The sequence below is a fragment of the Artibeus jamaicensis genome, unplaced genomic scaffold (assembly GCF_021234435.1).
Source record: "Artibeus jamaicensis isolate MK-2021 breed Jamaican fruit bat unplaced genomic scaffold, CSHL_Jam_final scaffold_537, whole genome shotgun sequence".
NCBI lineage: Eukaryota > Metazoa > Chordata > Mammalia > Chiroptera > Phyllostomidae > Artibeus > Artibeus jamaicensis.
The window spans coordinates 841,218-869,093 of NW_026522047.1; the positions used below are offsets into that span (position 1 = coordinate 841,218).

General features: G+C 66.8%; 2 protein-coding genes across 2 annotated transcripts; both read left to right on the forward strand.

Annotated features, from left to right (window-relative positions):
- Window positions 1-1,455: 1,455 nt before the first annotated feature.
- Window positions 1,456-9,331, forward strand: CTSD (cathepsin D). Its single transcript, XM_037156347.2, has 9 exons — window positions 1,456-1,647; window positions 3,381-3,540; window positions 5,139-5,262; window positions 5,739-5,857; window positions 7,035-7,258; window positions 7,676-7,798; window positions 8,099-8,243; window positions 8,326-8,424; window positions 8,509-9,331. Exons 1-9 carry the CDS (start codon window positions 1,580-1,582, stop codon window positions 8,674-8,676), a joined length of 1,230 nt encoding a protein of 409 aa, XP_037012242.1. The 5' UTR covers window positions 1,456-1,579; the 3' UTR covers window positions 8,677-9,331.
- A 2,633-nt stretch (window positions 9,332-11,964) lies between these two features.
- IFITM10 (interferon induced transmembrane protein 10) lies at window positions 11,965-20,893 on the forward strand. Its single transcript, XM_037156322.2, has 4 exons — window positions 11,965-12,417; window positions 12,553-12,669; window positions 13,182-13,634; window positions 20,666-20,893. The coding sequence occupies exons 1-4, from the start codon at window positions 11,965-11,967 to the stop codon at window positions 20,813-20,815; spliced, it is 1,173 nt and encodes a 390-aa protein (XP_037012217.2). The 3' UTR covers window positions 20,816-20,893.
- Window positions 20,894-27,876: the final 6,983 nt, after the last annotated feature.

Sequence of the window (27,876 nt, forward strand, 5' to 3'; positions counted from 1 at the left end):
CGGGGCCCTCTGGCCAGTCACAGCACACATGGCTCTGATGGGGTGGCTGACTTGGAGGGGCTTCGGCTTGTGAAAGAGCAGAGCGGCCCTAGGTGCCTGACCGGAGCTGCAGCCCACCTGAGGACCCGGGACCCAGGCCAGAGAGGCTAAATGCTAAGGGCACATGGGTCTCTTGGGTGCTGGGCAGGAGGGAGCGGCCGGGCACACCCTGGGTCCCAGCCCCCACAGTCAAGCCCCAAGGCGCTGCCCACTACAGAGAGACCCCTGAGCCCGTGGGTCAGTACCTCTCGGACCCCAAGCACCCTTTGTGCCCCCCAAAATAACTGCCGAGCACCCCCCACATGGCAAGCAAGGCTCTGGGTGCAGGGACTCCCAGGAAGGACACGGAGAGAAGGCCCCGCTCTGCACCGAGTGGACTGGCCAGCCGTCCCTTCAGGGGGACGGGGGCTCTCCGCCCTAGGGGCCGCCAGCCATCCCTTCTGAGCCGCTGTCCTAGGGCGAAGGCCGAGGACCTCAGCCTACCCAGCCACAGCCCACCCCACCCCCACTCGCCAGACACAGCCAGACCCAACCGGCAGGCTCTGCCCTCCCTCCCCCCCCGCTGTGCCCACGGCCTCCGGTGGCCCTGCCAGCCTCACAAGTGCCTCTGTGACTGTGGTCACTTTCTAGCACATTCCTCCACTTAATATCCTTCTGGATGTGACCTTCTCTGAAGTGGCCTCTCCAAACTCTTTTCCTCCTTAAAGTGAGGGCCTGCTCCTCCAGCTGGGCCTGGGCCAGGGGCTGGAGCTGGCTCTGTTCAGTAAATTCAGGTCCAGACACCAAGTGCCAAATGGGGCAGGAAAGGGTGGACGGGGAGGCCCTGGAGGGCTGGGGTCTCCTGGCGTCCGCAGGACCGAGCACTGGTGACAGCGGAGGGCTCACTGCCCCGGGCCCTGTGAATGGCTGGAGACAGGACAGGTGTTGCTCTGGGGAGCAGGGCAGGTCGTGGACACTTGGAGAGGGAGGCTGAGGGCGGCCAGGGCTTTCAGGGATGATACCCGAAGACTCCCAGAGCAAAGGAGAAACGGGAGGCACAGGGGCGCCGTCGGAGGGCGCAGGTGGAGAAGCAGCAGGCACAGCCTGGGTAGGTGGAGTGGGGCGTCCTGGGGGCCGTGGAGGGCTGTGGGGCACCATCCACGCACGCTTCACGGGCCTGCGGCGGGAAGGAGGCGCGGCTGCAGGCGTCCAGGGGTCCAGGCCCGGGACCCTTCGGCTCAGGCCTGGGGACTGCCCGTGCCTGCCCAGGGCAGGCACGCCTACGCCCGGTACCGGCGAGTCTGGCAGTGGGGGCGCGTCCAAGGACCCGGCGGGGCGTGCCAGCAGCAGTCAGGGGCGTGGCCTCTGATCGCCACGCCCAGGCTCCACCCCGCGCACGCCGGCCGTGGCCCACGTGACCTGCCCGGAGCAAACAAGCCAGTCAGCTGACTCTGCCGGGCTGCGCCGTCATCGGGACTATAAGCGCGCGACCTCTGGGCTCTCCGCTCTGACCCGGCCGCCAGGTCCCGACGCTGCCGCCGCCACCGCCGCCGCCGCCGCCATGCAGCCCCCCCGCCTGCTGGTGCTCATCCTCGGCCTCCTGGCAGCGCCCGCCGCCGCGCTGGTCAGGTAAAGTCCGCCCGCGCCCTGCGCCGCCAGTGACCTCCGTGCGCCCCCTCAGCCCCCACCGAAAGCTGGGATCTACGCGGCCTCCTGCAGGGCCACCCTCGGGTGGGGCTGGGTGCGGCCGCTGTGCAAGTGCAGGCAGGGTTCGCTCTAGAACCCCCCCGCCGGCGACCCCCGTTCCTCCCTCCCTGCCGGGATAGAGGGAGGGTGGCGGTGGCTCAGCGGTGACCGCACCCCCCCCCAGGACAGGTGGTATGGCTGTCTGTATCCAGGGCCCTTGCGTGCAAATCGGGAGACCCTGGGTGTTGGCCCAGAAGGCCTGAACTTGGGCGAGTCACTTTCCCGCTTGGGGCTGGGGCTTGTCCCCCACTGGTTTGTCACGTGGGATCTTATCATAGGCCTTGGGCTGGGAGAGCGGTTGGCCAGAGGAGGCCCAAACGCCCACAGGGAGGGAGTCCGCCTAAGGAGAAGGCCTGGGTGTCTGGCCTCAGGCCTGGGGCTCTGACCCAGTGAGGAGCACCTGCACCCCTGTGCAGGGTGAGGACTCCGGTGGTCAGGCCCGGACTAGGGCTGTGCCCAGCTGTGCCAGCCCGGCCAAGCCGGGCCCCTCACCCTGGAGGCTTCCTGCTCCCCCAGCAGGGTGAGCCATCCCCAGGGAGCCTTTGTATGGGGCCTGGGCCCACAGTCTTCCACCTCTGCTGTGGGCCTTCTGCCCGTCGGGCCGGGGTGAGGCGCTGAGGCTGGGGAGCTGGCTGGTGGCCCATTGGGGCTGGGCCTTTGCCAAAGGGCTGCCCTGCGTGGGCTGCGGCCTGGGGTGAGTAGCCCCAATTGGAGCAGTGATGGGGGAGCGGCTGCAGGCCTGGTCCTGCCCCAGCCCCACCCACAGACCTCCCCCGGAGGGATGGAGAGCAGTGGGCGAGAGCCAGGCCCTCACACACCCAGGCCCTGGAGGACTGATGGCTGCCCCACAGGACGGAACCTCAGGCTCTCCCATCCCCCCCCAGCACGCAGAGGCTGGAGTCCCCTCCTCCTGGCCGACACCTCGAGCTCCTGAGGCCCTAGGCTGGGAGACTTGTCATCCCACTGGGTAACCTGGCTCAGGTGTGCTCTCCTGCCCCACCTGCTGCACCGGGACAGGGACCTCTTCCTCTGCTCTCTGAGGGGGGCCTGTGCTGGGAGGCAGGGGCTCCTGTGCAGGGCATCCTGAGGGGTGCCAGGAGGCGTGCACCGCAGCAGGCTGGCAGCGGGCGCAGACCACACTCTTGAGTACTGACTAGCTCTCTGGGATCTGTCTCCTGGGAGGGGAGAGTGACAGGTGATGGAAGGGGATGTGAAGGGCTCTCGGAGGGTTACTCAGAGGGAGCGACGCTGACATCCACTCTGATGCCAGGGGGTGGCTACCCCAGGGAGGACAGGCAGGGGTGTGGGGATTATGTCAGCCTCAGGTCCTTGTGGGAACGTGGCCAGAGGGTCAGGTGGGTGGGGCTTGGAAGGCTTTGGGCAGGGCTGACAGGTGGCCACGGAGGCCTATGGACCCCACCAACCACTGTCACAAGGGAGACGAGAGTGGGGACTGAGGACCGGGAGTGGAGGTGTCTGCAGCCCCTGGCAGCTGGGGGAGGTGAGAGCAGATGGCACCAGCCTCCGACTGTGGTGACTGGGTGTGTGAGTGGAGGGTCCGGGGTGGGGCGGAAGCAAGCCCTGCCCTAAGGAGCCGGGACCTCTCCTCTTGACAGAATTCCACTGCACAAGTTCACATCCATCCGCCGGACCATGTCGGAGGTGGCGGGCCCTGTAGAACACCTGATCGCCAAGGGCCCCATTTCCAAATACGCCCAGGGGGAGCCCGCCTTGGTCGGGGGACCAGTCCCTGAGATGCTGAAGAACTACATGGACGTGAGTGTGGGGCGGGGTGTCCACACGGGGGACGCCCCCAGCTGACCCCAAACACTGGTGTAGGGAAAGCCCCCTGTGAGCCAGCAGTTTTGAGCAGTGACCTGTGCTGCAGGGGTGGAGCTTCCACTGGCCACGCCCCCTGCCCAGTGGAGGGCTCTCACCTCAGGGTCAGCACTGCATGGGCTCTCCTGCTCAGCTGAAAGGATAGGGTTGGGGTGGCCTTGGCACCTCTATGACAATCTACCCTTGTGGGCCACCATCCGTGGCTCAGAGCTGGGCAGGGGTCTCCTTGAAGCCAGCCTGTGGGGAGTAGGGAGAGCATCACCCACTGCAGATGAGGGAGCTGGGCGCAGAGGAACCGGGAATCAGACAGGCCTGCCCCTCCCGAGCATGCAGCCCAGGGTCCTTGAGATTGGGCATCCGGGCCCCCTGCGAGGTGTCACTAATGGCCTTGGAGCTTGGGTCCCTGCCCCTCCTGCTGGAAGGCCCAGGGCCTCCCATGACCCAGCGCGAGCCTCTGTTCTTGAGCTGGGAGAGAGGCTCAGAGGCAGAGCATTCCAGAAGCCACACGGCAGGCTGGGGCCTGGTCAGCCTGTGCCCAGCGCCGGGGCCATCTCCTCCGGGCTCCACCCTGAGTCTCGGGGAGCCAGCCCCTCGCCGCCTTCCTGCCCCTGGTCCACCTGGGGTTGGGCTGGCTAGTGTGCCTTCTGTCCTGGCTGACTGCGGCCCGGGCCATGCTGGGAAGCCGGAGCCTTTCCGGCTTGTGACTGGGCTGGTGGAGGGAGACCAGCTGACCAGTTCCTGTTTGTCCTCTGTCCCCACACATTCGAGTACTTGCTGAGTCATGCCCCGCCCCCGAATCTGGACACTTTGTTGGGTCATGACTCAGCAGCTGCTGGTGCCCCTAGAGCCCCGTGGCCAGGAGAGATGACCCTGGGGACACTGGGAGGCTGCTGGGGCAGCTGGTGTCCCAGCTCCTGCCCCTGGGGAAGGCAGGACCCGGGGGACCCCATTCTCAAGAGTGCCCTCAACTTCTGATTCACAAGAGGGCCAAGGGTGGGGCCTCCTTTTTGAGCTCAGAGGGGTGCGTGCCCCTGATGCTCCCCAGAGCGCCCCCAGCTGCCCGTGCGGGCAGAGGGGCACCGAGGCCCGGAGTGGGGGGGACAGAGGTGCTCCACCTCTCCAGGCCGTGCCTTCCCCTTTGGCCACCACACCCTCTTCCTGGGAGTGCTCCAGGCTTGGCCCTGGAGGACAGGGACAGGGGGGGAACTGAGGCCGCAGACTGAGGCCCTGACTCGGCCCCCGCCCTGGGAGGCACTCTGTCTCCTCTGGGCGCCCGGACCCCTGCACCGCAGAGGCCGTTCCCACCTGAGGCTCAGGGAGCAGGTGGAGCCTTCGCAACTGACTAGACCACTTGTTTCTTGTTTTAAATGGGGAGGGGGTCTTGTCTATGCTCACCCTGGTCAGGCAGGGGTGGGGCTGTGCCCCGGGGACTCGGGGTGGATAGCCGAACCCTTGGCGCCCCTCCCCTACACCGTGAGGCCCGGTGGGGGGTGGGGGCACCCTTCTCCTGGCCCTGAGGGACCTTGCCTCCCCAGGCCCAGTACTACGGGGAGATCGGCATCGGGACCCCCCCACAGTGTTTCACCGTCGTCTTCGACACCGGCTCGTCCAACCTGTGGGTCCCCTCCATCCATTGCAAACTGCTGGACTTCGCCTGCTGTAAGTCACGCCCCGAGTCCTAGCCCAGCGCCCTCCACGAGTGAGGGAGCGGGACTGGGGGTGCACTGCCCCCACCCGCCTTGCGCGCATGCTCTGCCCAAGGCCTCGGGGGCTGCTGTCCAGCCCCCACCGGTGCCCCATGGCTGTGGGGTGGGTGCTGGGGCAGAGGGGAGCACGGCCCTGCTTTGGCACTGGGACACCATGCTGCTTCCAGCTCTTGGCCACACCAGACCGGCCCCGACCCCGGGGCTCCCGCTGTCTGGTGCGCCCGTCCCTGCGGCCTTGTTTCTCACTGGGCCCGGACTGCAGGGCCAAGGATGGAGCCAGGCGTGGGCTAGTTGCCTGCAGGGTTGGGACGCTGCCCTGGGCCCCTGGGAGGGCAGCTTGGTGGCTGGGGACCTGGCGAGGGCAGCCGGCCGCGGTGCGGGGTCGGGTTGGAGGCCGCACCGCAGCAGGCTGACGGGCCGGGTGCGCAGGGATCCACCACAAGTACAACAGCGGGAAGTCCAGCACCTACGTGAAGAACGGCACCTCCTTCGACATCCACTACGGCTCGGGCAGCCTCTCTGGGTACCTGAGCCAGGACACCGTGTCGGTGAGTCCTGCCGGCTCTGGCTCCGTACTCACCGCCCCGGGGATTCTCCCTCCACTGCCACCCCAGCCCCATCTAGGGCAGGGGCTTGGCTGGACCCTGGAGGGGAGAAGAGCCCCCAATGCTCAGCAGTGAAGGGACAGCCAGTGTGGACCCAGCCACACACGGGCCTGGGGGACAGCCAAGAGGGTTGGGAGGGGACGGGCTGCTGGCATGGGCAGGGTTTCAACACCCAGCGGTTGCCGAGGCCCGGCCCACAGGTGTAAGCCTGGGACTGGGACCCCTGGGTGGGCGGGCAGGAGGGAGGGCTGGGTTTGAGGTACCAGCTGGGTGTTTGGGGCCAGCCTTGCAGGTGGGGGGGGCCCTCGGGCAGTTGGCAGAGGGTTATCCACAGAGGGCGTGGGGAGCAGGCAGGGGAAGGGCCAGGGGCGCCGTTGGGGCCCCACCTGCTGCAGGGTCTACCGGCTGAGGGCAGGACATGCCCCCCCCCCCTTTGAGGATGGGTCTGCGGGCCCCTGACAGTCTCTGGATATGGAGCTGACTCAGGACTGGCCGGGGAGATGGGCCCCTCCAAGCCCCAGCCCCAGCCCCAGCCCCTGGAGGCAGCAAGCTGGGGGCAGTTCCTCCCCCACCGCACGCCTCTGTCTCGAACACGGGCAACCTGCACCCGTGCCAACACGAGGACCCGTGGCCACCTCCCCACGGCGCCCTTCAGGCCGCCCCCCAGCCTGTGTCTGTGCCGGGCACATTCCCAGTTCTCTCCGGGCCACAGCAGGATGTGGCCCAGCACGCGCTCCTCCTCCACTGTCACCCCACGGGCCGTGTGTCCCCACATCCTGCTGTCTGCCTGCAGCCTGCAGGGGTGGGGCGGGGCCTCTCTGCCAGTGGGTGGAGTTGTGGGGTCCCAGCCTCTCGGGCCATCATGGGACAGGAGCTGCCCGGGTGGGGGTGTGGGCCCGGGGCTGAGAAGGGGCCTCCCGCGGCCCTCCCCTCCAACCCGGTTGAGGTGGGCCTTCCAGAGTGCAGACGCACGCCCAGCGGTGGCCCCCCACCCCGCCCGTGGCCAGCCCTTGTCTCCCTGCCCTAGTGGCTCCCAAGTGCCAGGCAGTGGCCAGTGGCCAAACTGGGACAGCCTTTCTGGGGCCCAGGGCCACACACACTGACTCCCCATGGCCCACAGGTGCCCTGTAACTCAGCTTCCTCGGGCGCCGGCGTCAAGGTGGAGAGGCAGATCTTCGGGGAGGCCACCAAGCAGCCGGGCATCACCTTCATCGCGGCCAAGTTCGACGGCATCCTGGGCATGGCCTACCCCCGAATCTCCGTCAACAACGTGCTGCCCGTCTTCGATAACCTCATGCAGCAGAAGCTGGTGGACAAGAACGTCTTCTCGTTCTACCTGAACAGGTGGGCGGGCCGGGCCAGGCATGAGCTGGCCTGACTCAGGCTGCCTGGTGTGCCTCCTCCTGGAAGCCCTCCTTGGTTGCCCTCCTTGGGCTGTAGCATTTTCTTTCCCTTGTGGCCACTGGTCTGACCCTGGCCGTCCTAAGCCAACCCAGAGGCCCTGAGGCCCAGGCCCAGGCCCAGGGCTAGACACAGGGCTAGGCCTGCAGCCCACACAGGGTGTGGGGTCTGAGCACCTCCCCTGGGAGCGAGCGAAGTTCCGTTCCTCCCTGTGCCAACTCCGGACTCTCCCATCTCTGCAGGCCCAGGAAGGCGCCTGCTGGGCAGGGGCTCTGAGGCTGCCCCTCCCACCCCTGACTTCCGGGCCCCAGCGGGACCCGGGATGGGCAGGGGGCCGACCTCCTCTCCTTGTCCTCGCAGGGACCCTAACGCGCAGCCGGGGGGCGAGCTGATGCTGGGCGGCGTGGACTCCAAGTACTACAAGGGCTCCATCGCCTACCTCAACGTCACGCGCAAGGCCTACTGGCAGGTCCACATGGACGAGTGAGTGGGCTCAGCCCCGTGGGGCCGCCGTGGAGCCCTGGCAGGGGTCCAGGGGGACAGTGGCGATGGGACGGGCCTGGACCCTGTGCCCTGTGGCCCTAGGTGCCGCCTGTCACCTCCTGGTGCCCTCTTCTCCACCCGGCCACTCAGGGGCTGGGAATCTGTTCTCGGCCTGTGGGCCCTGGCGTCTGGCTCCTCCCATGGCCCTGTCCTGAGAGAGAGGAGGGGGGAGTGTCCTGCCGGGCATGGCGGGGGGGGGGGGGGGCCGGGGCTGTGGGGCTCAAGCCACGCCCCCTGCAGAGTGGCCGTGGGCAGCAGCCTGACCCTGTGCAAGGAGGGCTGTGAAGCCATCGTGGACACAGGCACCTCCCTGCTCGTGGGCCCCGTGGAGGAGGTGCGGGAGCTGCAGAAGGCCATCGGGGCCGTGCCCCTCATCCAGGGAGAGGTGAGTGGGCCGGGCGGCACGTGCGGGGGCACAGGGGCGCCCCAGGCTGCTGTCCCCGACACGCTGCCCCCTCCTCCTCCAGTACATGATCCCCTGCGAGAAGGTGTCCAGCTTGCCCGAGATCACCCTGAAGTTGGGGGGCAAAGACTACAAGCTCAGTGCGGAGGATTACACGCTCAAGGTGAGGGGGCAGGCGGGAGGCGGAGGCCGCGCCCTGGGGTCGGGGGCGGGGCCAGCGGCCGCAGTGACGCTCTGGCGGTCCCAGGTGTCCCAGGGCGGCAAGAGCATCTGCCTCAGCGGCTTCATGGGCATGGACATCCCGCCGCCGGCGGGCCCGCTCTGGATCCTGGGGGACGTCTTCATCGGCCGTTACTACGCCGTGTTCGACCGGGAGGAGAACCGCGTGGGCCTGGCCGAGGCCACCAGGCTGTAGCCGCCCGCCCGCAGGAAAGGAGAGTCGGTGGAAGGAGGTGGCCGTCTGCCCTCCTGGTGTCCGCCTCCCGCACACACTTGCACACTCACACTCACCTGCTCACGGCCCAGTTCTCCAGGTTGCTGGCCCGATAGCCGCCGCTGTTCTGGAATTTTTCCTTCCCTGGTTTCAGAAGGCCGCCTGCCTGCCTGCCTGTCTGAAGGGGTGCTGGGGCTCCTTCACACTGGGAAGACCCAGCTCGGCTTGGCGGCCATCAGTGGCGCCCCCCTCACTGGTGTCCTACCCGGGCCAGGCCTCTCTGGGCTGAGCCCCCACCCTGTGCCCGGCTGGCTTCCTGGTTCCCTCTCTGCCCGGCCCAGGGCCTGGAGCCGGGCACTGCTGGCCGGCTCTTCTATTTGGTTTGTCTCAGGCCCAGCCAGCCAGGGCCATTCGGGGCCTGGGGACCAGCAGGGAGGAGCTGGAGGCAGTGGGAGGGGACAGAAGCCAGCCTGGTGATGCCTGTGGGTCACCCTGGTCCTTGTCCCCACCAGGGAGGGCGTTGTCTGGCCCGAGGTGGGGCGGGAGGGGGGGTGCTGGCCCGGACCCTTTCTGAGGCTGTCCCCTCAAATGGCCGGGAGCCGAAGTTGATGTGAAAATAAAGTTGCTGGGGCTGCTTCCCGTGTGTGGTCTGCGTGGTAGGGCCGGTACTCCCAGACCCAGTTACAGGGAGAGGGGTGGGGGACACTGGCAATCGGGCACTGACTCAAAGGGCTTCAGAGCAGGGGTGCGCTGCGCCCGGGCCCCAGGAGCTCAAGCTGGCTGCCCTGCCTCGGGGGGCAGGGGCCAACTTGTCCCTTGGCCTGGACCGGAGGGCACAGGGCCCCACCCTCACAGCCATCACTGAGGCGTGACTGCCAGGCTGTCCTGGACAATGCTTCTGCTCCGAGGAGACTCAGCAGCAGGGTCCCTGGTGCCCCGCAGGCCCCTTGCACTCTGGGCCTAGGGTGGCACCTCTGTGGGGCTGGTGGCGAGTGGGCAGCCTGCCTCCCGCCTCGCTCGCTTGCTGCCAGCTCAAGCGGCTTCTGTGTGAGGCAAGGGCTGGGCCAGCCCACCAGGGTCCACAGGGTTCAGGGGTTCGGGTTTGGAATTCCCTCAAGTGACCCCTGACCCAGCTCAGGGCCTCACGCAGGGCAGGTGGGGGCAGCTGCCTTGGTGCAGCTGTACAGCCGGGAGGTTCTGAGGGACAGAGGGGTGTCTGAGCACCCACTGGGGGGAGCAGGGTCCTTTCTGGGGCTCCTGCTGAGCAGACTGGGGGGGGCCTGCCAGGCATGGCACCCGGAGCTAAGCCTGCTGGCCGCCATTGCTGAGGAACATCCGACCGGAGAGGTGGTGAGGCCAGAGTGCGCACCCAGAGTTCTCTGCGCCTGAAACCTGAGCCCAGAGCAGGCAGACTGCAGGGCCTGGCAGGGTTTCTCAGGGGACGGTGTCATCGCAGCTGGTTGCTGTGCCCTGAGAGGTCCAGGGGACAGAGCCCCCTCCATTTGCTGGCTGGGACTGCTGAGGGCACCCCCCAGCCGTGAGCCACCCAGTTGGCCCAGCCCTGTGCCCCGCCCGGCAGACCCGCAGCAGGTAGCTCACCGTGCAGGGGCCTCACAGCTGGATTCCCTGTCAGGGCTCCAGAGGGTGTCCCGTCCCTGCTTGGGGCCCGGCAACCAGCACAGCCAGACCCCCGTCACTGGGGATCAGCGTGGCCGAGCCCCCAGCCCAGCCGCAACCCGTGCAGAGCCAGGGGACTGGCAGCTACCCTGACCCCACCCTCACCCTCGAGTGTCCCGTGACGGTGGGTGGTTCCGTGCACCACTCGCTGGGGACCTGCCCGCAGCCTGGAGGCGTCCAGCAGGCCTGAGGGCAAGGGTGGGGGTGGCCTTTCTCACCCCCTGCCGCTGCCTGGATGAGGCCCGGCACTCAGGAGCCAGACCAGGTCCAGCCCCTATCCCCACCCACTCAGGGTGGCGGCCAGGAGAGGGGTGACCCCGCTATAACCTACAGCAGACACCTGTGGGCCGGCGGGGGCGGGGGGCACCCTGCACAGACCAGGCCCCACAGTCTCACCTGCAGCCCCCACCAGTGGGGCAGTGCCTTGCTGGGGAAGCCCAGCTCGGGGGGCCAGGGCCTGGTGGTGCGGGAGGGCACCTCGGGTCAGGGTCAGCCCTGACCTAAGGAGGGGGGTTTGGGTGCCCCCAAGCCAAGCGAGGGAGGACTGACCCCTGGCCTCCCAGCAGATCCCACCTACCTGTGCCTTAGGCCCCCACCCCGGCTCCTAGAGGGCGTGGCCAGTGGGGGCAGGGCTGGTGCTTGGGAAGCCCACCCAGGTGAGGACCGGCGGTGGGTTCCTGACCTGCATCGGGAGCGGGAGGGGCCTGTCCCAGGAGACGGACACGCAGTTTCCAGAAAAGAAGGGGGTCTGGAGAGGACCGAGTGGAGGCAGGCAGGACTCCGAGGGGAGAAGGGGTCCCGGGAAGGGCTCAGAGCGGAGAGGGTTGTGGGCAGCATGGGGCGGAGCCCAGCCAGGGCCCCTGGGTGGACAGGGCCTTGGGGACCTGCCAGGAGGACATGCTCCAGGGCAGTGTTCGGGAGGCTTTGGAGGGTGCGGGTCTCGGGGCCGTGGAGGAGGAGGGGAACCCGGCTCAGGGAGGCACCCCCTGTTTAGGTGCCAGGAGTCTCCGTGATGGGGTCACTGGGGCTTTTGCAGGCACAGGAGGTCAGCTGGGGTCACTCGGTGGATGCAGACCCTGAGGCTGTGATAGGGCAAGTGACTTGTGGGGACAGAGCCCCGGTGGGGGGGGGGCAGGTGAGACAGGCTGGGGCTCCCAGACACACTGGCGGGTGAGTGGATGGAGCTCCAAGGAGACAAGGGTCACTCAGGCTTGGAGACGAGCGTCTGGCCCCACAGGCGGAGGGAGAGAGCTGTGAGAGGCCGGGGCTGGAGACTGGACTTCTCAGGTCACTCTGACAGGGGTGGGCTTAGAGAAGCCGGCTGTGTGGGGGCCACAGAGACTCCCCAGGGGCCTGGACGTGGGGGCTCGGGAAGCCGGCGCTGGGAGGGCCTCTGGCTGGGGACAGGATTGTGCACAGTGGGCAGCCCAGTGAGAGTGTGGTGGGTCCCATCCTGCCCGGGAGGGGCTGCAACTGGGGGCTTGTGGGAGCCGAGGGGTCAGGTTCATGGGCTTGGGAGGGGGCTCCATTGAGGGCATGGGTGTGTGGGGACAAGAGGCAGGGGGCTCTCTGGGGAGACAGCTGGGAGGACCCATGCAGGGGACGGGCTGCAGCAGGGGTCAGGGGCACTGCAAGACGGAGGGGCTGGGGGCAGTGGGCAGCGGGGCTCTTGGGAGCCTGGGCTGCGCGGGCACCGGGTTGGACTCTGTGGGGGCGCCATCCCTGGCCAGCCCTGCACGCCCACGCCACGGCCCCCACCCCGCCTGCGGGAGCAGGCTGGGAGGTGGCTGCGCCCGCCTCGGCCACGGCCGTGAGTCAGGCTCCGGCTGCAGCCGCGCGGCCGGGCTGGCGCTGCGGAGCGAGCGCAGACAGCGGGGAGGCAGCGCCGCCAGCCCCGCGCCCTCCCCGCCCCCCGCTCCGCGGCGTCTCCGCACCGAGGCTGGGACGCTAGGACGCGGAGCCGCCGGACACACAGCGGCCCGCGGGACGGCGGAAGGACGCGCAGACGGAGCGCCGGGGTCGGACCCGCCAGCCCAGGAGTCGCCCGTGAGTGAGTCCGGGACCTGCGGCGGACAGGCCGCTTCGGCCGCAGACCCCCCAGGGGGCGCGGGGCGCGGGCGCCTGGGTGCCTCGTTGGAGAAGTGTTGGTTTCACGGAGTGTCATTGTGCGTCTGTTCGCAGCACAGGCTGGGTGGCTCCCTGCGAGTGCGCGCGCTTGGTGTCCCGGTGCCGCTTCGGCCGGGGGTTGGCGGCGGGGACGTCGTTGCGCGCGAGTTGGGAGCCCCCGCAGCCTCCACGGTCTGCGTCGTTGTGTGTCCACGCTGCGTGCCACGGTGCGGAGCTGTTTACCTGGCGGCGCCTGGGCGCGCACGGGCTGTGCGGCGTATGTGTCCCATGTGTCGGCGGCTCAGGGCTGCAGGTGTCCCGGCGGGCTGAGGCCATGCCATGGGGGGGTTTCTGCTCGGCGAGTGCGCCGGGGTGTCTGGGGAGCTGGCGAGCCCTGTGCATTGCCCAGGCGCGCCAGTGGGGCCTTGTTGGGTGTGTTGGGGGGGTGCTGCGGCGGCGTGCCAGGGGGGGAATGTTTGTGCGCAGATGGCAACGCCATGAAAAGCCCCCAATGTTTGTGCCGAGGCCGCTGTGAAGCGCCTTGGCAGGCCAGTGGCCGGGCTGGCGGGGGAGGCAGGTGGCAGGCTGGCAGTCCGCCTCCTTGGCGGGTTCGCCACCTCCTTTGGGGCTGCCGCTGGGCTGCAGGGGTGACGCTGTGGGGAGCCAGGGTGGCCCAGCTCATGCTTCCTCTTCCCTCCCCGCAGGCCCAGGGCCTCGGCCAGTGCCCAGCCCTGCTGGGAGTCCCGGCCAGCACCACGGACGGCGCCCCGGAAGCCCGAGTGCCCCTGGACGGGGCCTTCTGGATCCCCAGGCCCCCGGCAGGTTCGCCCAAGGGCTGCTTCGCCTGTGTGGCCAAGCCGCCCGCCCTGCAGGCGCCGGTGGGCCCGGCCCCGGAACCCTCGGCCTCGCCGCCCATGGCGCCCACGCTGTTCCCCACGGAGCCCAAGGGCGGCAAGACGGACAGCGTGCGGGTCGGTGGTGTGCCCCCGGTCTGCAAGCACCTTGCGGAGAAGAAGACGATGACCAACCCCGCGACGGTCATCGAAGTGTGCCCCGACACCAGCGAGGTGAACGACTACTACCTGTGGTCCATCTTCAACTTCGTCTACCTCAACTTCTGCTGCCTGGGCTTCATCGCTTTGGCCTATTCCCTCAAGGTGAGTGGCCTCGGGGGCCAGGGGCAGGGGAAAGCCCACAGTTCTCCGCCCGTCCTCTCGGAGAGGCCACGGGTGCAGCCAGGGGAGCGGAAGGACAGGGGGGCCACAGAGAAGGACGTGGCCAGCTCTGGGCTGCCCCCCTGCACAGAGCTGGGAGCCTGGGGTGAATTGAGAGGCCCAGGGTCCTCAGGCCAGGTCCTCAGCATCACCAGCTTAGTCAGGGTCCTGTCCTCTGTGCAGGGCGTGTGCACAGCGTGTGGGGACAGAGCTGCATGGTGACAGCGAGTCCTCGGGTCCTTCTCCCGTGGGCAGGACGGTGAAGTGGGGACGCTGGTGGCCCGGCGAAGCCCCTCAACTGGGGAATCTGACACCAGGCAGGCAGTGGTGGGGGGAGGCCCCGGGGACTGGCCACCAGCCTCAGCTCTCCGCTTCCCACTCCTACGCACGGTTCCAGGACAGTCTCTCCTGGTGGCTGGGACCCCCGGGGAGAGCCTCGGGCACATCCCACAGACCTCTGACCGCACACCCCGGGGGCGACTTCCAGAGGCCCCTCCGGGCCCTGAGAGGAGCGGGCGGGGCAGGCAGGACACCACACAGACAGGCCAGCGGCCCCTCCCGAGGGGCAGAGGACGGAGGCCAGGGCTGCCCAGGCCCTGACAGCAGGAAGGGGCCCCTCGCTCCCCACCCTGCCTCCCTGTTGCCCCAGAAGGAGTTGGTGCATGTCTAGTGAGATCATCCCTCCCCCTGGAGTTCAGTGGCCAAGGTCAGGCGGACTTCATGGAGTGCCGCTGCCCAGTGAGGTGAGGACAGCGGGGGAGGCGGGGAGGGGGGCTCCGCCGGGTGCGACTGTGATCCCCACCCACCCTCCCGCTCCCACCCTGGCCGGGCTTCGCGGCACCGACCCCTGCTGCTGTCCCCGTGTTCAGGCCCCGGCACCCGGTGCTGGGCGTCCCAGCCAGTGCAGCCAGCGCCGTGCGAGTGACTGTGCGGGCACGAGCATGGAGGTGTGTGAGCACACGGGTGTGAGTGCATGCGGGTGTGAGCCTGCGAGCGTGCACGGTGTGAGGGGTGTGGGCATGAGTGTGCACGCACGCATCAGTGTGGCCGTACACGTATGTGCGTGTGTGAGTGTGACTGCGTGCACACGTAGTGTGTGCACAGTGGTGTAGGTGTGAGCGTGTGTGTACACACGTGTGTGGTTGCATGTACGGCGTGTGTGGGGGGTGCCGCACTCAGCTGAGCCCCTGCGGGTGCCCTCTGGCCCTGCCTGCTGCCTGTGGCCCAGGGTCGGGCGGCTCCCGCTCCCGTCCGGAAGTGTCCCTTCCTCCCCGTGGCCTGCTGCGGGCGGCCAGCTGGCACGGGGCAGGTCCATCTGCTGCAGGCTGTAGGTAGGTAGGTCATGGGCTTCTGAGCGGCTTTGTGCCGACTGGGCAGGGGTAGCGTGCGTGCCTCTCCGGGGCTGAGGGTGCCCAGGAGCCTGTGCTTCCCTGGGGGTTGCAAGGGCAGAGTCCTGGGGCCCACCTGCCAGGGAGGGTGCAAGGCGGGCAGGAGGGAGGGCAGGCCGGGCCGGACCCGGCTCTCACGCCCGCGATCCCACCCAGCTGTCCGTCCAGCTGCTCGTCTCCGGGCCCGCGGCCCCCCCAGAGTCTGCAGCCAGCCAGAGGTGGTCCAAGGGCGCCTGGCTGACGTGGGGGAGGGGGCCTTGGCCACGCTCCCAGCGTGGTCCCGTAAGAGCAGGGAGTCCCCGAGACACCAGCTTGCTTCACCGAGCCCATCTCTTCCTCATTCACAAATCGGGCTGAAACCAAACCGTCCGCAGGCGCCGAGAGCCAGGCCGAGGTGTGAAGCCGTGAGCGTCGCATCTCTGCCTGCTCCCATCTGCTTAGCCCCCTTCATGCCAGGCGTCTGGTGCCCGCGCCCACGCCAGCCAGCTCAGTTCTCTGCGGGCTGGGGCTGCCACGCACAGATGCAGCCTGGTTTTGCCGAGCCTGGTGTCCGGGGCGGCCGAGACAGAACCAGTCCTCCCTCCGTGTGGTCTGCCTCGTAGTGACCCACGCCACGCTCTCATGGAGGAAGACCGGGCTCCTTATCTGGACATTCAGCGCCCCCCAGCCCAGGTCCATTTCAACCCTGCCCTGGCCTCCCTGGCAGCCCCGGCCCCAGACACTCCATGAGTATGCCTTGGAGTGCCCCGCGCTGCCCCCCAGCCTGAGAGATGACCCCGGTGTCTTCTGCAGATGCTCCCTCTGGCTGAGCCCCCACCCCAGCAGAGACACCCCTGCCCCAGCCCAGGGGCCCACCTGCTGGGCCCTGCCCTTCCCCTCCGGCCGCCGTGCCCAGGCAGGGCTGACTGACAGCCCGGTCAGAGTGCCGGGTGGATGGGTGGAGGACAGGAGGCAAAGTGGAAGAAGCAGCCCAGGGTTTTGGAGAAGAAAGGCCTCAGGGTGAGGCCGGGGACCGGTGCCGACACTCCTGAGACAAGGCGGCAGGTGCCCCGGGCTCAGAGGGCAGGCGCTGGGACAAGCGTCCCAGGTGGAGGAATCTAACAGGCCCGAGGGCAAGGCAACTGGGGGGGGAGGGTGGTGCAGCCCGTGCTCTGGGAGGGGAGAGGAAGGTAGCCCTGGGGAGGCAGACTGGAGCCCACGGGGAGGGTCGGGACCCCAGTGCCAGGGCTTGCCCTTGGTCCCCTGCAGACACGGGGGCGGGGGGGCAGGTCCATCAGAGCTGGGCAATCTGCAGCCAGCGTGGAGGGAGGCTGGGAGGGGCCGGGGGCAGGGGTGGTGGCCGGAGGGGAAGGGCAGAGGGAATGAGGACGAGGCAGCCATCAGCGCGGGTCCGAGAGGCTGAGAGACTTCCCCGTGACGGTGACGGGCCGTGAGAAAGGACAGGTCGGGAGGGAGGGCACCACGTCACTCTCTATGTATCCTCTGCGTTCCCGTGCTGTCTCCCTTCTCTCGTCCTTCTCCCTCCACTCCACATGCCGAGTTCCTTACCTTCCTGTCTGTCCATCCCTCCATCTGTCCATCGTGCATCCGTCCGTCCACCCCCCTGTGGACTCAGTTCTCCCCAGTAGCACCCCAGTCACTCATCCCAGCGTGTCGCCCACATACCTGCTCATCTTCTCGCCCCTTTCCTGGTCTTTTTTAGAATTGTATTTTATTGATGACGCTGGGACAGTTGTCCTGATTTTTCCCCCTCTGCCCCCTCCACCCAGCACCCCCACTCCCTCAGGCAGTCCCCCCACCCTTGTTCATGTCCACAGGTCATGCGTGTAAGTTCTTGTGCCGGTCCGTTTCCTATGGGGCAGTTAACACGCCCGTGGCTGTTCTGTGACGGCCCATTGGTGCTTCTTGACCCCCTCAGCCCTCACCCATTCTTCTGCCCCCGTGGCATTTTAATCTCGATGTTTCTGGGAGGGGCCCCTTGGGTCCGTCTGGTCTGGGGTCTCTGTGCTTCCTGGACACTCAACGTCTATCTCCTTCGCCACGTTGGGGGAGTTTGCTCTCACTGTGTTTTCAGACAGCTTTCCAACTCCTTGCTCTTTCTCTCCTCTTTCTGTCCCCCCCACCCCCCCAGGGGGATGTCAGTTCCCCAAGGCCGCCCCAGAGGCCGCTCACTCCGCCCTCACTGTTCGGATTCTCTTTTCTTCTTGCTGCTCTGATCGGCTGTTTGGTTGTTTGTTTTCTCTTCTGTCTGTTCCAAATCGCTGATGTGACTCTCGGCTTCATCCGCTCCGATGCCTTTTCCCCGAGAACTGCTCTGCGTTCTGGTCGGAGCGCCCTGGGTTTCTGAGTGCACCCGCGTGTGCTGCCGAGGCCCTCGCTGAGTCCCTTGACATCCTGCCGCCAGTGTTTCAAAGTCTGCCTCTGATCGGTTGCTGTTCTCTGTGTCATTCAGCTCTTTCTCTGGAGTTGTTGTCTGTCTGTCCCTTTGGGCCGCGTTCTCGTCACGGCAGCCTCCCTGAGTTTGCTTCCGTGTCTTAGGGAGGCCACGTGGCCCCTTGTCTTGCTCGTGTGACCTCGAGTTTGCAGGTCTTTTTATACTTCTCTCCCTTCTTCCCATTTCCCCCTTCTCCCGGCCATTTCTGCTCCAGCGACGCACTCATCCAGCTGCCTGCCGACGCCCCCGTCCGTCATCCTTCCATCTTTTCTCCCACCACTGCCACTTCTTGAACACGCCACACCCCGCATGTCCGTGGAGGCTCCAGCCTGCAACACGGGTTGGAGTCCGGGGGCCTTAAGCCAGTCACCGCACCCATCCGCACCTCGTTTTTCTTCCTGTAGAAATGGGGGTGTGCCTGACTCACCGCGTGGCTGAGCGGACTAACCAAGTCAATGCCAAGCAGTGCTCTCAACACAGTGAGAACACTATCACTCCACACGCCTGCCCTCCCGTACGCCTCTGCTGTAAAGGTTTTGTTTATTTATTTTTAGAGAAGGGCAAGGGCAGGAGAAGGAGGGGGAGAGAGACATCCATGCGTGGTTGTCCTCGGCCCAGGTGTGAGCCCTGACCAGGGACTGAACTGGCGACCTTGCACCTCACGGGACACAGGTCAGGGCCCCTCACCTCCACTCCTACCCCATCCACCTGCCCATCCACCTGCCCCGGGGGTGACGTCTACCTAGCTCCTCACTCATCCGCCATCAGCCCCATTCAAACGCCCGCCCTGTTCCTGGCCACACGGCTCTCCAGCCACCTCTCCGCCTCCTGTTCTCTCCCCCGCCTTCCCTCCCTCACTCTAACTACTTATCAGTCCATTGACCCGCAGACCGATGACCCTAATGACCCTGTAGCCCCTGCCCTCTCTCCTTCTCAGTCTTTCATTGCCCCCCCTACCCAGCTGTCCGTGGCCCACCCCGTGCCCCCCCCGCCCCTCCAGTGCGTCCCCATCACCTTTCGTCCCGCGCCACCAACTAACCCAGAGCCCGCCTGCCCGTCCTCCGCCCACCCTCGCGTCTCCCTTCCCCTTGCTCCTGCCCACCACGGACGCGCCCCTCCACTCCTCCAGCCTTGGCTGACCCCTCTGTCCACACACGGTCACCCCTTCCTTCACCGCTCCCACCCCGTCCACCGGGCCCCTGTGTCTGGTTTACCCCCAGGCCGATCGTGGGTGTGTTTCATCTCCCCCGTCCCTCACTCACCTTCTCCACCGGTCTGCCCCTCCCCGTGTAGTGACCCACCTGACCTCACTTTGGTCGTCGTGCCCGTGGCCCCCTCCCCCTCCCCCCCACTGACACACGTAACCCCAGCAGGGCCCCGATGAGCTGCTCCATCAGCTGATCCCTCATCACCGCCGGTTCATTCAAACCAGCCAGCATCCCCCACCGCTGACTTATTTATTCCCCGTGCAGTGACTTAACTCTCCGGTGCCTAATGAGAGGCAGGCAGCATAGTCCCTGCCCATGGGAGCCCCGGTCTGGCGGGGTGTCCGACGGCGGTGAACTCCGGGCCGTGCGAGTCAGGTGCTGAGGTCAGCTCAGGAGAGTGAGTGAGGCAGGTCGGGGAGAAGCGGGGCTGCTGTCCCGGGGGGGGGTGGACCAGGAAAGCCTCCCCATGTCAGCCCGGGGCCCATGCAGCTCCCACAGAGCCCCTGGGGGTGGGGTCCAGGACAAGGGGAAGCCCCCAGGCGGAGCCAGGCTCGGGGGGGCCAGCCAGGAGGACTTGAAGGAAGAAATGGAACTGTAATATTTACGGTAAAGATGATTTGTCACATAGGAAACTTGGTTAATTATCACAATTAGTTAATACAATCATTTACCCGGATACCAAATCAGTCCACAGAAGTCGGCTGAATATTTGCACCCTGGTGGAAATCGGTGAGAAATGTAATTTTGGCTGTAATGACAATTTAATAACAACCAAAACAAACAAAGATGAAGTCTAGTAAGAGCTATAACAGCTCTTTCTGGAGAAAATTATAAATCTTTATTTTAACAAAATAAGACCTAAATAAGTGGTGGGTCTGTAGCCTGTTCTCAGAAGGAAAAATAGAACCAATAAAGGGGTCAGTTCTCCCCAAAATCACTGGAATAAACCCCCCAGGAGCCCAGGCCTCCCCCCTACCTTCCCTTCCCCGGTCCCTCCCCCGCCCCGGCACCCACGGAGACCCACCCACCGGCCACACTCCCATCCCCTGCCCACCTCTGTGCCCACCACACGGGCAACCCACCTACTCTTTGGTCCACCCACCTTTCCTCTCCTGATCTCCCGTCCATCCGTCCACCGGACCCGCCCAAACGTCCGTGAGTCCACCGTCTACCCGCCCACCTTCCCCCCTCCAACCGGGCCCCGGCCTGCGGCCCGTCCACCGGCCTGCTGACCCAGGGACGTTCTCCTCCTGCCCCTCACGTCTGTCCCCTCCCTTCCCCGGGCTCCTCCGCAGCTTCGCTTCCTGCTTGCGGCTCGGACCTGTGACAGGAGAGAGTGCTGGGGGTGGGGGGCGTGCTCTGGCCCTGCACGCCACGCCCTCCCCTCGTGCCCCTTCCCAGAGCCCCCGGACGGCCCCTCGCCCCGTCTCCGCCCATATTCTCAGGGAGTCCCGCCGTCCAGTCGTGTGCCTTCCTCTGAGACCACCCTCCTCTTGGTTCACTTACTTCCCAGCGTGTAATTGGCACGTGACATTGTATAAGTTTAAGGGGCACGATGTTGCAGAATGATTTCCGTAACAAGCTTAGTTAATGCCACCTCACAGCACGTGATTATGAGAACCTTGAAATCGACTCTTTTGGGGACTTTCAAGCGAGAAGCCGCACTGGTAACTGGGCGCTTTATTGTAAATGATTTCAGGCTAAAAGGACACAGAGTCCCTGTGGGCCTTTCCCCGGCCCTGACTCCCCAGTGTCAATGTTCGCTGGGTTCACCTTTCCTTCCCTCCCTCCATACTGGACGCTATTATTTTACAGCCCCTTTGAGGGTAAGCTGGGGACACCGATAGTTCCCAGTGCTGCCCATGGCAAGGGCCCCGGACCCTGCCCCCGCCCGCCCGCCCGTGCGGGTCCATCCCTCAGCCGGCCTCTCCCCGGTGGCCGCAGGTCCGAGACAAGAAGCTTCTCAACGACCTGAACGGGGCGGTGGAAGATGCCAAGACGGCCCGGCTGTTCAACATCACCAGCTCCGCGCTGGCCGCCTCCTGCATCGTCCTGGTCTTCATCTTCCTGCGGTACCCGCTCACCGACTACTGAGGCGCCGGGAAGGGTTCCACGGCACGACCCATTCGGCGTGCAAGGGAGCCGTGGTTGGGGGACACGGGCCCCGGGACCCCCTGACGCGGTGAACCGGCCTCGAGGGGCCGCACAGGCCCTGCCCGGCCTCTGGGTCCTCGCCTGCTCCGGGTCCCGGCTTCTTCCTGCGCTGCTGCCCCTCCTCCCGGGCCCCCCTCCCGGGCTCCTCGGTCCCTCCAACCTGACACCCAGCAAGAAGGGCTTCTGGGGGAGCTCCCCAGTATGGGGGGCTGCCGGCATCTGGGGACTCCCTCTCTCCTCCCCAACCCAGTCCCCTCCACGCTGTGCCCCTGCTCGGAGCTCCCTGTCTGTGCGTTTTCAATAAAACTCCCTCCCAGCCTCAGCGGCTCCGCCTCCTTCCCCTGCCTGGGCAGGTTCGGGGGCTGCGACCTGCCGGCTTCCATGCAAATGCTGCCTGGTGGCCAGGGCCCCAGGAGGTGTGCCCTCTCTGCAGGACAGGGGACCAGGGGGTCCTGGGGGCATCGGGTGGCCCCCCAGAGAGGGAGGGAGGGGCAGGCGCAGCAGGGGCTCAGCTGCCAACCGGGCTGGGAGCTGAGCACAGACGGGCCAGCCCCTATCTGAGCCCGAGCGCTGGGGCCCGGCCCCTCGCCTGGGAAGTGGGGCAGAGCCTCTGGTGGGTGAGAGTGGCTGTGAGGAGTGACCGAAGGTCAGCGAGTTGCCAGTGGAAGGTTGTTGGTCCAGGGTCAAGGTCAGCACCCCAGGGCGGGGCATCGGGGCCCAGGTGCCCCCCAGAGGAGCTCTGCTCACCACTCAGCGGGGACGTCCGTCTCCGAGGACACATCTGGTGACTAAATGGGAAACGAACTTCCTAGGACATGAGGGGTCCAGCCCGGGGTCCGGGTCAACCTGGAAGGGGCCTGTGTGCCCCCAGGGTCCTGGGGAGCAGGGGGCCGCACCTGGGGCAACTTGGGGGAGCGGGACAGCTGGGGTGCAGAGAAGGAAGGACTTTGTGCCCAGGCTGTGGGACAGCGCCCTGGGCCCAGGGGCCTGTGCGCTCCCAGCTTTGGGGACAGGGCTGGGGTGTGATGGGGACAGGCTGCAGGGCGTGGGCACCAGGGGACATGGGCAGGGCTGTGGGTCACCAGGGCTCTGAGCTCTGTCGTGTCTGGAGGAGGCAGGGACGCTGGCCGAGGTGGGGTTCGCTCGCTGTCCTGGCGCCTCCGAGGCCCGCAGCCAGCTGACTGCCGGGCAGGCTCCAGGAGGCACGGCGGGAGGAGGAGGGGCCCCAGGCTGCTCCTGGAGCCATGCCCGCCCGTGGAGGCCGCCAGGCTCCTGCCAGGGAGACGGCCCGTCCACCTGGCAGTGTCCCCCGAGCCGACAGCCGTCCTTGTCCACTCCTGGCTGCGGGGGCACCGGGCCAGACCCCAGCGCCCGGCTTCCACCGCGTCAGGCTCTGGGGAGGGCCGTCACCCCAGGGGGCGTCCAGCCGGGGTCAGGGCCCTCGACGGGCCCGCCGTGTCCCCTCCCTGCTTTCACTTGGTTCTGCACCGGGCCCAGGACAAGTCGGCCATTCGGGAAACCGCGGGCCCCAGGGACGTGCCCCCTGGACCACCAGTGCCGGGAGTGGGGTCGTGCAGAGGGGCTGGCCGGGGGCAGGGCAGTGAGTTTTTGTGAAGGCCGAACTCCGCTGAGCGGGACAGGAACCCGCTGGTCCGTACTGCGGCCCACAAGGTGGGCTTGGGGGTCCTGAGAGCCTCCCCCGCCCAGAACGACCATTCTGGTCACAGACGGAGAGCAGGGTGGCTTCATGGGGGCCGAGCCCCACAGGCCCACCCACCTACAGTCCAGGTGGGCATCACCTGCCCGGTTGGGGTGGGGGGGTCAGGGGCAGAAAACCCCTCCCACCGGGAGGCGCTAGGCAGAACTCACAGGTGAGGGTGAGTGGGCGGGCCCTGCAGGTGACTGGAGTCAGCTGAGGGTGGGGGGCAGGGTGCTTGTACAAAGAGGAAGAGAAGAGCTTCCTACACCACCCCCCCAAGGACACGGCCGGGAGGTGGCCATGGACCAGCCGAGCAGGGAGTCCTCACCAGGCACCCAAGGGGCCGGCACCCCGACCCGACGTCCAGCCCCCAGCCTGGACGGGACTTCCGCTCCAGTCGCCGGCTCGGAGAAGTGGTGCCCCTCTCGTGACTCCCTCTCACGGCCACGGCCACCACGCCCACGGCCCTCAGAGGCCAGGCACGGGGTGTGCCACCGACAGTTCCGAGACACCAGCGGGCGTCCACGGCGACCTGGGTTCTGACCTGTGGCCTCGAAGACAGTGGCGGCCCCCAGGACGGCCCCACGCCAGGTGCCCGTCTGACCCCTGTGGGTTGGGTTAATGAGCCACTGCGGCTCACACAGGTCAGGCCACCAGTTGCCTCAGGTTCCCCAGGTCATTGTGAAAGACCCAAGGACAGGCTGTGGACAAACAGCCAGGTGGGCGGGTCTCCTGGGGCAAGGTGTGCGCGGACGTCCGGCGCCTGTCCACCCGCATCTCCACGCGCTCACCACCAGAAGCACCCGGACCTTTGGGACTTCACAGGTAGGCGAGATGGATGATCGCGATACCTCGGCGTCCCGCCCCTCTGTCCCCTCTGCGGGCTGAACGTCCCCGCTCCTGACCACGGCCTGGACGTCCTGGGCGGCCACCCCAGCCCGCAGCCCGGAGTCGCCTGGTCAGAAGGAAAGACAGGCCCTCCTCCCGGGAAATCCCAAGGGTTTCAGGAGCGCTGGGTTGGGGACGGAGTCAAGGACCGTCCCCCTGTCCCCCCAGCGCCTCTGTCAGTAAGGAATGACAAGGTCCTGGGGGCTCTGGGCCAGGAGCTGGGGGCAGAGACCAACGTGTATGTTCTCTGTGACCCAACACGGCCCGGCCGACCGAGACCCCGCGCCGGGCAGGTGTAGAGCGGGGTCAGCAAGACAGGCGCGTCCTGTACGCTTCCCAGGTGTCCGGGTCGGAGAGTCGAAGGAGACCTGGGAACTGTGTCCCGACTCAAGGGCCGCCGAGGCGAGGGACACCGGGGACGTGAGGGGCACGTTCTCGCCCTGCGGCCTGCCTTCCCGCCCTCTGAACACCATCGCCCGAGACCTCAGGGTTGTGACTTTTCATCAGGCCGCTTCGAGATTTTCCTCGTAGGAGGAGTGGCCACTGGTGTTCTGCTTCTGTTTGCTCCCGGGCCCGGCGCTGTCCTCCTGGGCTGGCCCTTGTGGCCTCGTCACCGCCACCTCTCGCCCCCGTCCTGCATCAGCCCTGGTGTGGGGCGTCCGCTGGGGTCCCGCCCCAGGCCCACGCACCCCCACACCTCTGTGCTCCCTCCCGAACTTCGAAAGGATGCTCGGCCCACACTGCAGCAGCCTGGGGACGGGGGTCTGCACCGCCCCACAGCCTCAGCCCCTGCTGGGGGCCGAGACCACGCTCCCCGTCCCAGTGCAGACAGCGGGGGCGTGGAGAACCCCCCAGGAGGCCCCCTTCCCCTGAGGGCCACCCCTGGGCGCCCCATCCCCGCCCTCGCCCAGGAAAGGGTGCCACGCCGACCTTGGGGCCCAAGCTCTTCTCCTGGGGAAGCGACTTCCCCAGGGCCCCCCCAACCGTGAGCTCTTCCCGTGCAGGGGCCGCTTTGAAGATTTTGTCTTTGGTCTCCAGCGGGTGGCCTGGGCCCCCACCTCTCAGTTCGCGTGGCCACCTGGCGCTCACGGCCCTCTCCGTGGCACTCCCACTCCCACCGGCCGCGTCCTTCCTGTCTCTGTCAGGCCCTCCGCCCCTGGTGCACGCCCCTTGCTCCTGCCTCCCTTCCCACCTTTTCCACTCACCTGTCCCCGCGCTTACCAGCCTTCCTTCTGCGGTCCGGCCACTCCGGAGCAGGCCCCGGCGTTTCGGGCTGGATTCTGCTTCTGCTTCTGTCTTCGAAGCGACCGCAGCTTCCTGCCGACATTCCCCACCCGCCCGTGCGCCCGTCCCGGCTCCTCCTCCGCACTTATCCCCGCCACCCTGATGTAGCTCATCGGCGCCGCGGCGTTCCCGGCCCGCGGGCCCTCCCCTCACCAGGGACAGGGCACACTCGTGGCTTCTTGTCACCTCCCTGCGAGTGCCATTGCCTGGCACGGGTTGTCTGCGGGAGAACCACAGAGGCCGGAAGTGACACTGTTCTCTTAGTGGCTTCTTTTAAGATTTTCTTTGCCTCCAGATTTCCTGTGGTCTCGGATCCCCCCCGTCCTCTGTTGGGGGGACAGTGCGAGGGGCTGATCACCTCAACCAAACTAACATGTTTTGGGAGTCGGTTTGACAGATGCTGCCGGGCCCTTGGGGCCAGGTCAGTTTTTACATCTCGGCCTCTGCGGCCTGTGCCCGGCTCGGGGCCGGGCCGCCCCGGACACTCTGAGGCAGCGTGGAGACTCGCTGACCTTGAACGCGGGCTTCGACCTGCGCTGCCCGCACAGGGGCTCGCGGCTCCACTGCTCACACTCAGCCGCCCAGCCCGCACGCATGTAGGGAGAGGACGGCGGGGAGGTTCCTCTCTCTCGCTTTTGAAACTCCGTCCTTCTCTGCTGTGCGGTGCCGTCCCTCCCACCGGTCCCGGCCCCTGTTGCCTGCGGGCCTGGCTCTAGGCTCCCGGTCCCGCCCGCCTGTCCCCGGCCGCACCCCCTTTGCCACTGCAGCTTCCTCACTCCAGTCCCCGTGTCCACTCGGAGTTCGAGTGGGTCGTCTGCTTCGAGAATCTCGACTAGGCCCCTTCCTTCTCCTCTTTGTGGAATTTCTCACGTTAACGAGGCCAGTTTCAGGGTCCGCGGCCTGTGCCCTGGGCCCTGCATGGGAGGTTCCCCGCCCCAGTCAGGTCTTCATTTGTCCCCCCAGAACCCGCCTCCACCCCCACCCCCACCCCTGCTGACTGTCCTACTTTGGGTATTCATTTAATTTTAGAATCAGTTTGTCAAGTGGAAACAAACCCACGCAGATTTCGGTTAAACTTGGATCAAAGGCAGACACATCTGGGAGTCACTGAACACCTGCATGAGGCGGCTTTCCCGAATCCGCCGCCTCCCGCGCGCCTCCTCCGTCCACAGGAGCCTTCGGGTGCCCCCCGTCGCCGTGTGGCTTCCTGGGCGCGGCCCTCACCCGAGCTGGTGCTTCCCCGGACCTTCGGGTGCCCTGCCAGTGCCCACGGGACGGTGCGAGGCACCCCCCTCCCCGGGCGCTTGCCACTGACGCAGACGCTGCAAGGCGGCTTTTCACAGCCGCCCCCCCGTCCGTGTTTTCTGTTTTGGCGACTTCGTGGCTCCTGGACTTCCTGCCTGTGCCGTCCCAGCCCGCGTCCCTCTGTCCGTCCTGCCCAGGCTGTGGTGGACGTGCTGGAAGCCTGCGTTTTCTAGGCCCCGGTCACAGTGTGGCCCAGGCTGTGATCACGGGGTTCCCCGTCAGCACCCCGACCTCAGAGAGACTCCTGTGCAGGCTGCGCCGCGCCGGGCAGTGTCCGCTCTGGGTGTGGGGGTGGTCTGTGCTGGTGCGAGGGTCTCCCATCGCCCCCGATGCGGCGACCCCGGACCCTGCGGAGGTCGGGCGTGTGCAGGGCAATCACACAGGCGCGGTCGTTTACCGTTTTCATGTGAACATTTCACCTAACGCGCCAGAGGGTGTGCTTGGGTGTGATGTTGTTGAGTTACAGAATTACACGCTTATGGTTTTGTAATAAAAGAGTTTGAAATCAGTAGGGCTGTTCCTTGTGCCGGGCCCAGGACTGGCCTTTGGCTGCAGGGCCACCAATGCGAAACACTGCACATTCCACAAAGTCACAGACGGCAGACGCAGGGTGACAGGCAGCCGACCCAGTGGGCAGACCACCCCAGCCCGCGCCCGCGCACCCTGGGCAGGAGAGCCGGTGCCCAGCAGCCCACCCAGCCCCTGCCCCACCTCAGGGCCCCCCCCTCTGGCCCAGGGTGTCCCCGCAACACCGGGGCCCCTGGGGACATTCCCTCCACAGTCAGAGAAGGTCAGCATCTGGCCCAGCATCTTTTCAACACAAGGGAAGGCGAGTTCCCGGTTCCCCCGTCTGTGCACAGCTGCTCCAGACAGCTGCCCTCTGCTGCACGGGTGAAGGGCCAGCCGGGGGGACAGCGAGCCAGTGGGTGCCCACGCAGGGTCCTCGGAGGAGTCCCAGCTTCCTCCTCAAGGTCTTCACATGTCCCGAGAGTCTGTCTTTAATTGTGAGGACGTCTGCCTGTCTGTGAGTCACAGACACGGGGGTGGGGGGACGTGTCCAGATGAGCTCCCTGCCCGGTCGGCGGACACGCCTTCCGCTCCCGGTGGCTGTGGAGCTCTCTGCTGTCGGGGCGGCTTTGCCGCAGAGGCCGGTGCGTCTGATTGCGTCACTATCAAATGTCCATTACCTGGTTCCCCTGTAGTGAGTGAATGTTCTCGGGGACATTGCCTGATTTTTTTCCTATGATCCAAGCAGGCTTGCAGGCCTGGGGTTGAAATGCTCATTCTGCGGTGGTTGTTTTAAAACACGGCATGTTCGCGCAGTTCTCATTTCTGTGCTCTGGGCGCGGGGGACTCGGAGTGTCCTTCTCGAACCAACCCGCCGGCTTCGGGTGGCGTGCGTCCGGGCCCAGGGCCCGCAGGCTCCGGTCTGTGCCCACGGCAGCTGGTGGCCCCGGTGGCCCCGGGCTCTCCCTGTGGACCAGCGTCCTTCCACGCAGCATCTCCTTCTAGGTGACGCCCAGTCCGTCTGCCCTCACCCCCGCATCTCACCCTGGATGCCGAGGTCGGCGATTTCCATCTGTCCCTCGCCCCCGCGTGGCTCTCCCGCGAAGGCCTCGGAGCTCCTGTGCTCCGCCCCAGAGACGTCAAACGATCGAACATCGAACGTGAGACGCGGGACTTTCTCATCACGGCTTCGGACTCCGTTGCCTGTTACTTTGCTCAGCCCAGTGGCGCTCCGCCAGACACCCGGGGTCTGCTTGGGTGGACCGGTTTGGCGCGCACGACCCGGGGGAGACCGTGGCAGGGCGCGACCCGCCCACTC

Coding starts and splice junctions, on each gene's coding strand:
- IFITM10 (XM_037156322.2), top strand. CDS start 11,965: ATGCAGGGGACGGGCTGCAGCAGGGGTCAGGGGCACTGCAAGACGGAG. Junction 12,418..12,552: donor CGCCAGCCCAGGAGTCGCCC/GTGAGTGAGTCC, acceptor GTCTGTTCGCAG/CACAGGCTGGGTGGCTCCCT. Junction 12,670..13,181: donor GAGCCCCCGCAGCCTCCACG/GTCTGCGTCGTT, acceptor CCCTCCCCGCAG/GCCCAGGGCCTCGGCCAGTG.
- CTSD (XM_037156347.2), top strand. CDS start 1,580: ATGCAGCCCCCCCGCCTGCTGGTGCTCATCCTCGGCCTCCTGGCAGCG. Junction 3,541..5,138: donor TGCTGAAGAACTACATGGAC/GTGAGTGTGGGG, acceptor TTGCCTCCCCAG/GCCCAGTACTACGGGGAGAT. Junction 5,858..7,034: donor TGAGCCAGGACACCGTGTCG/GTGAGTCCTGCC, acceptor CATGGCCCACAG/GTGCCCTGTAACTCAGCTTC.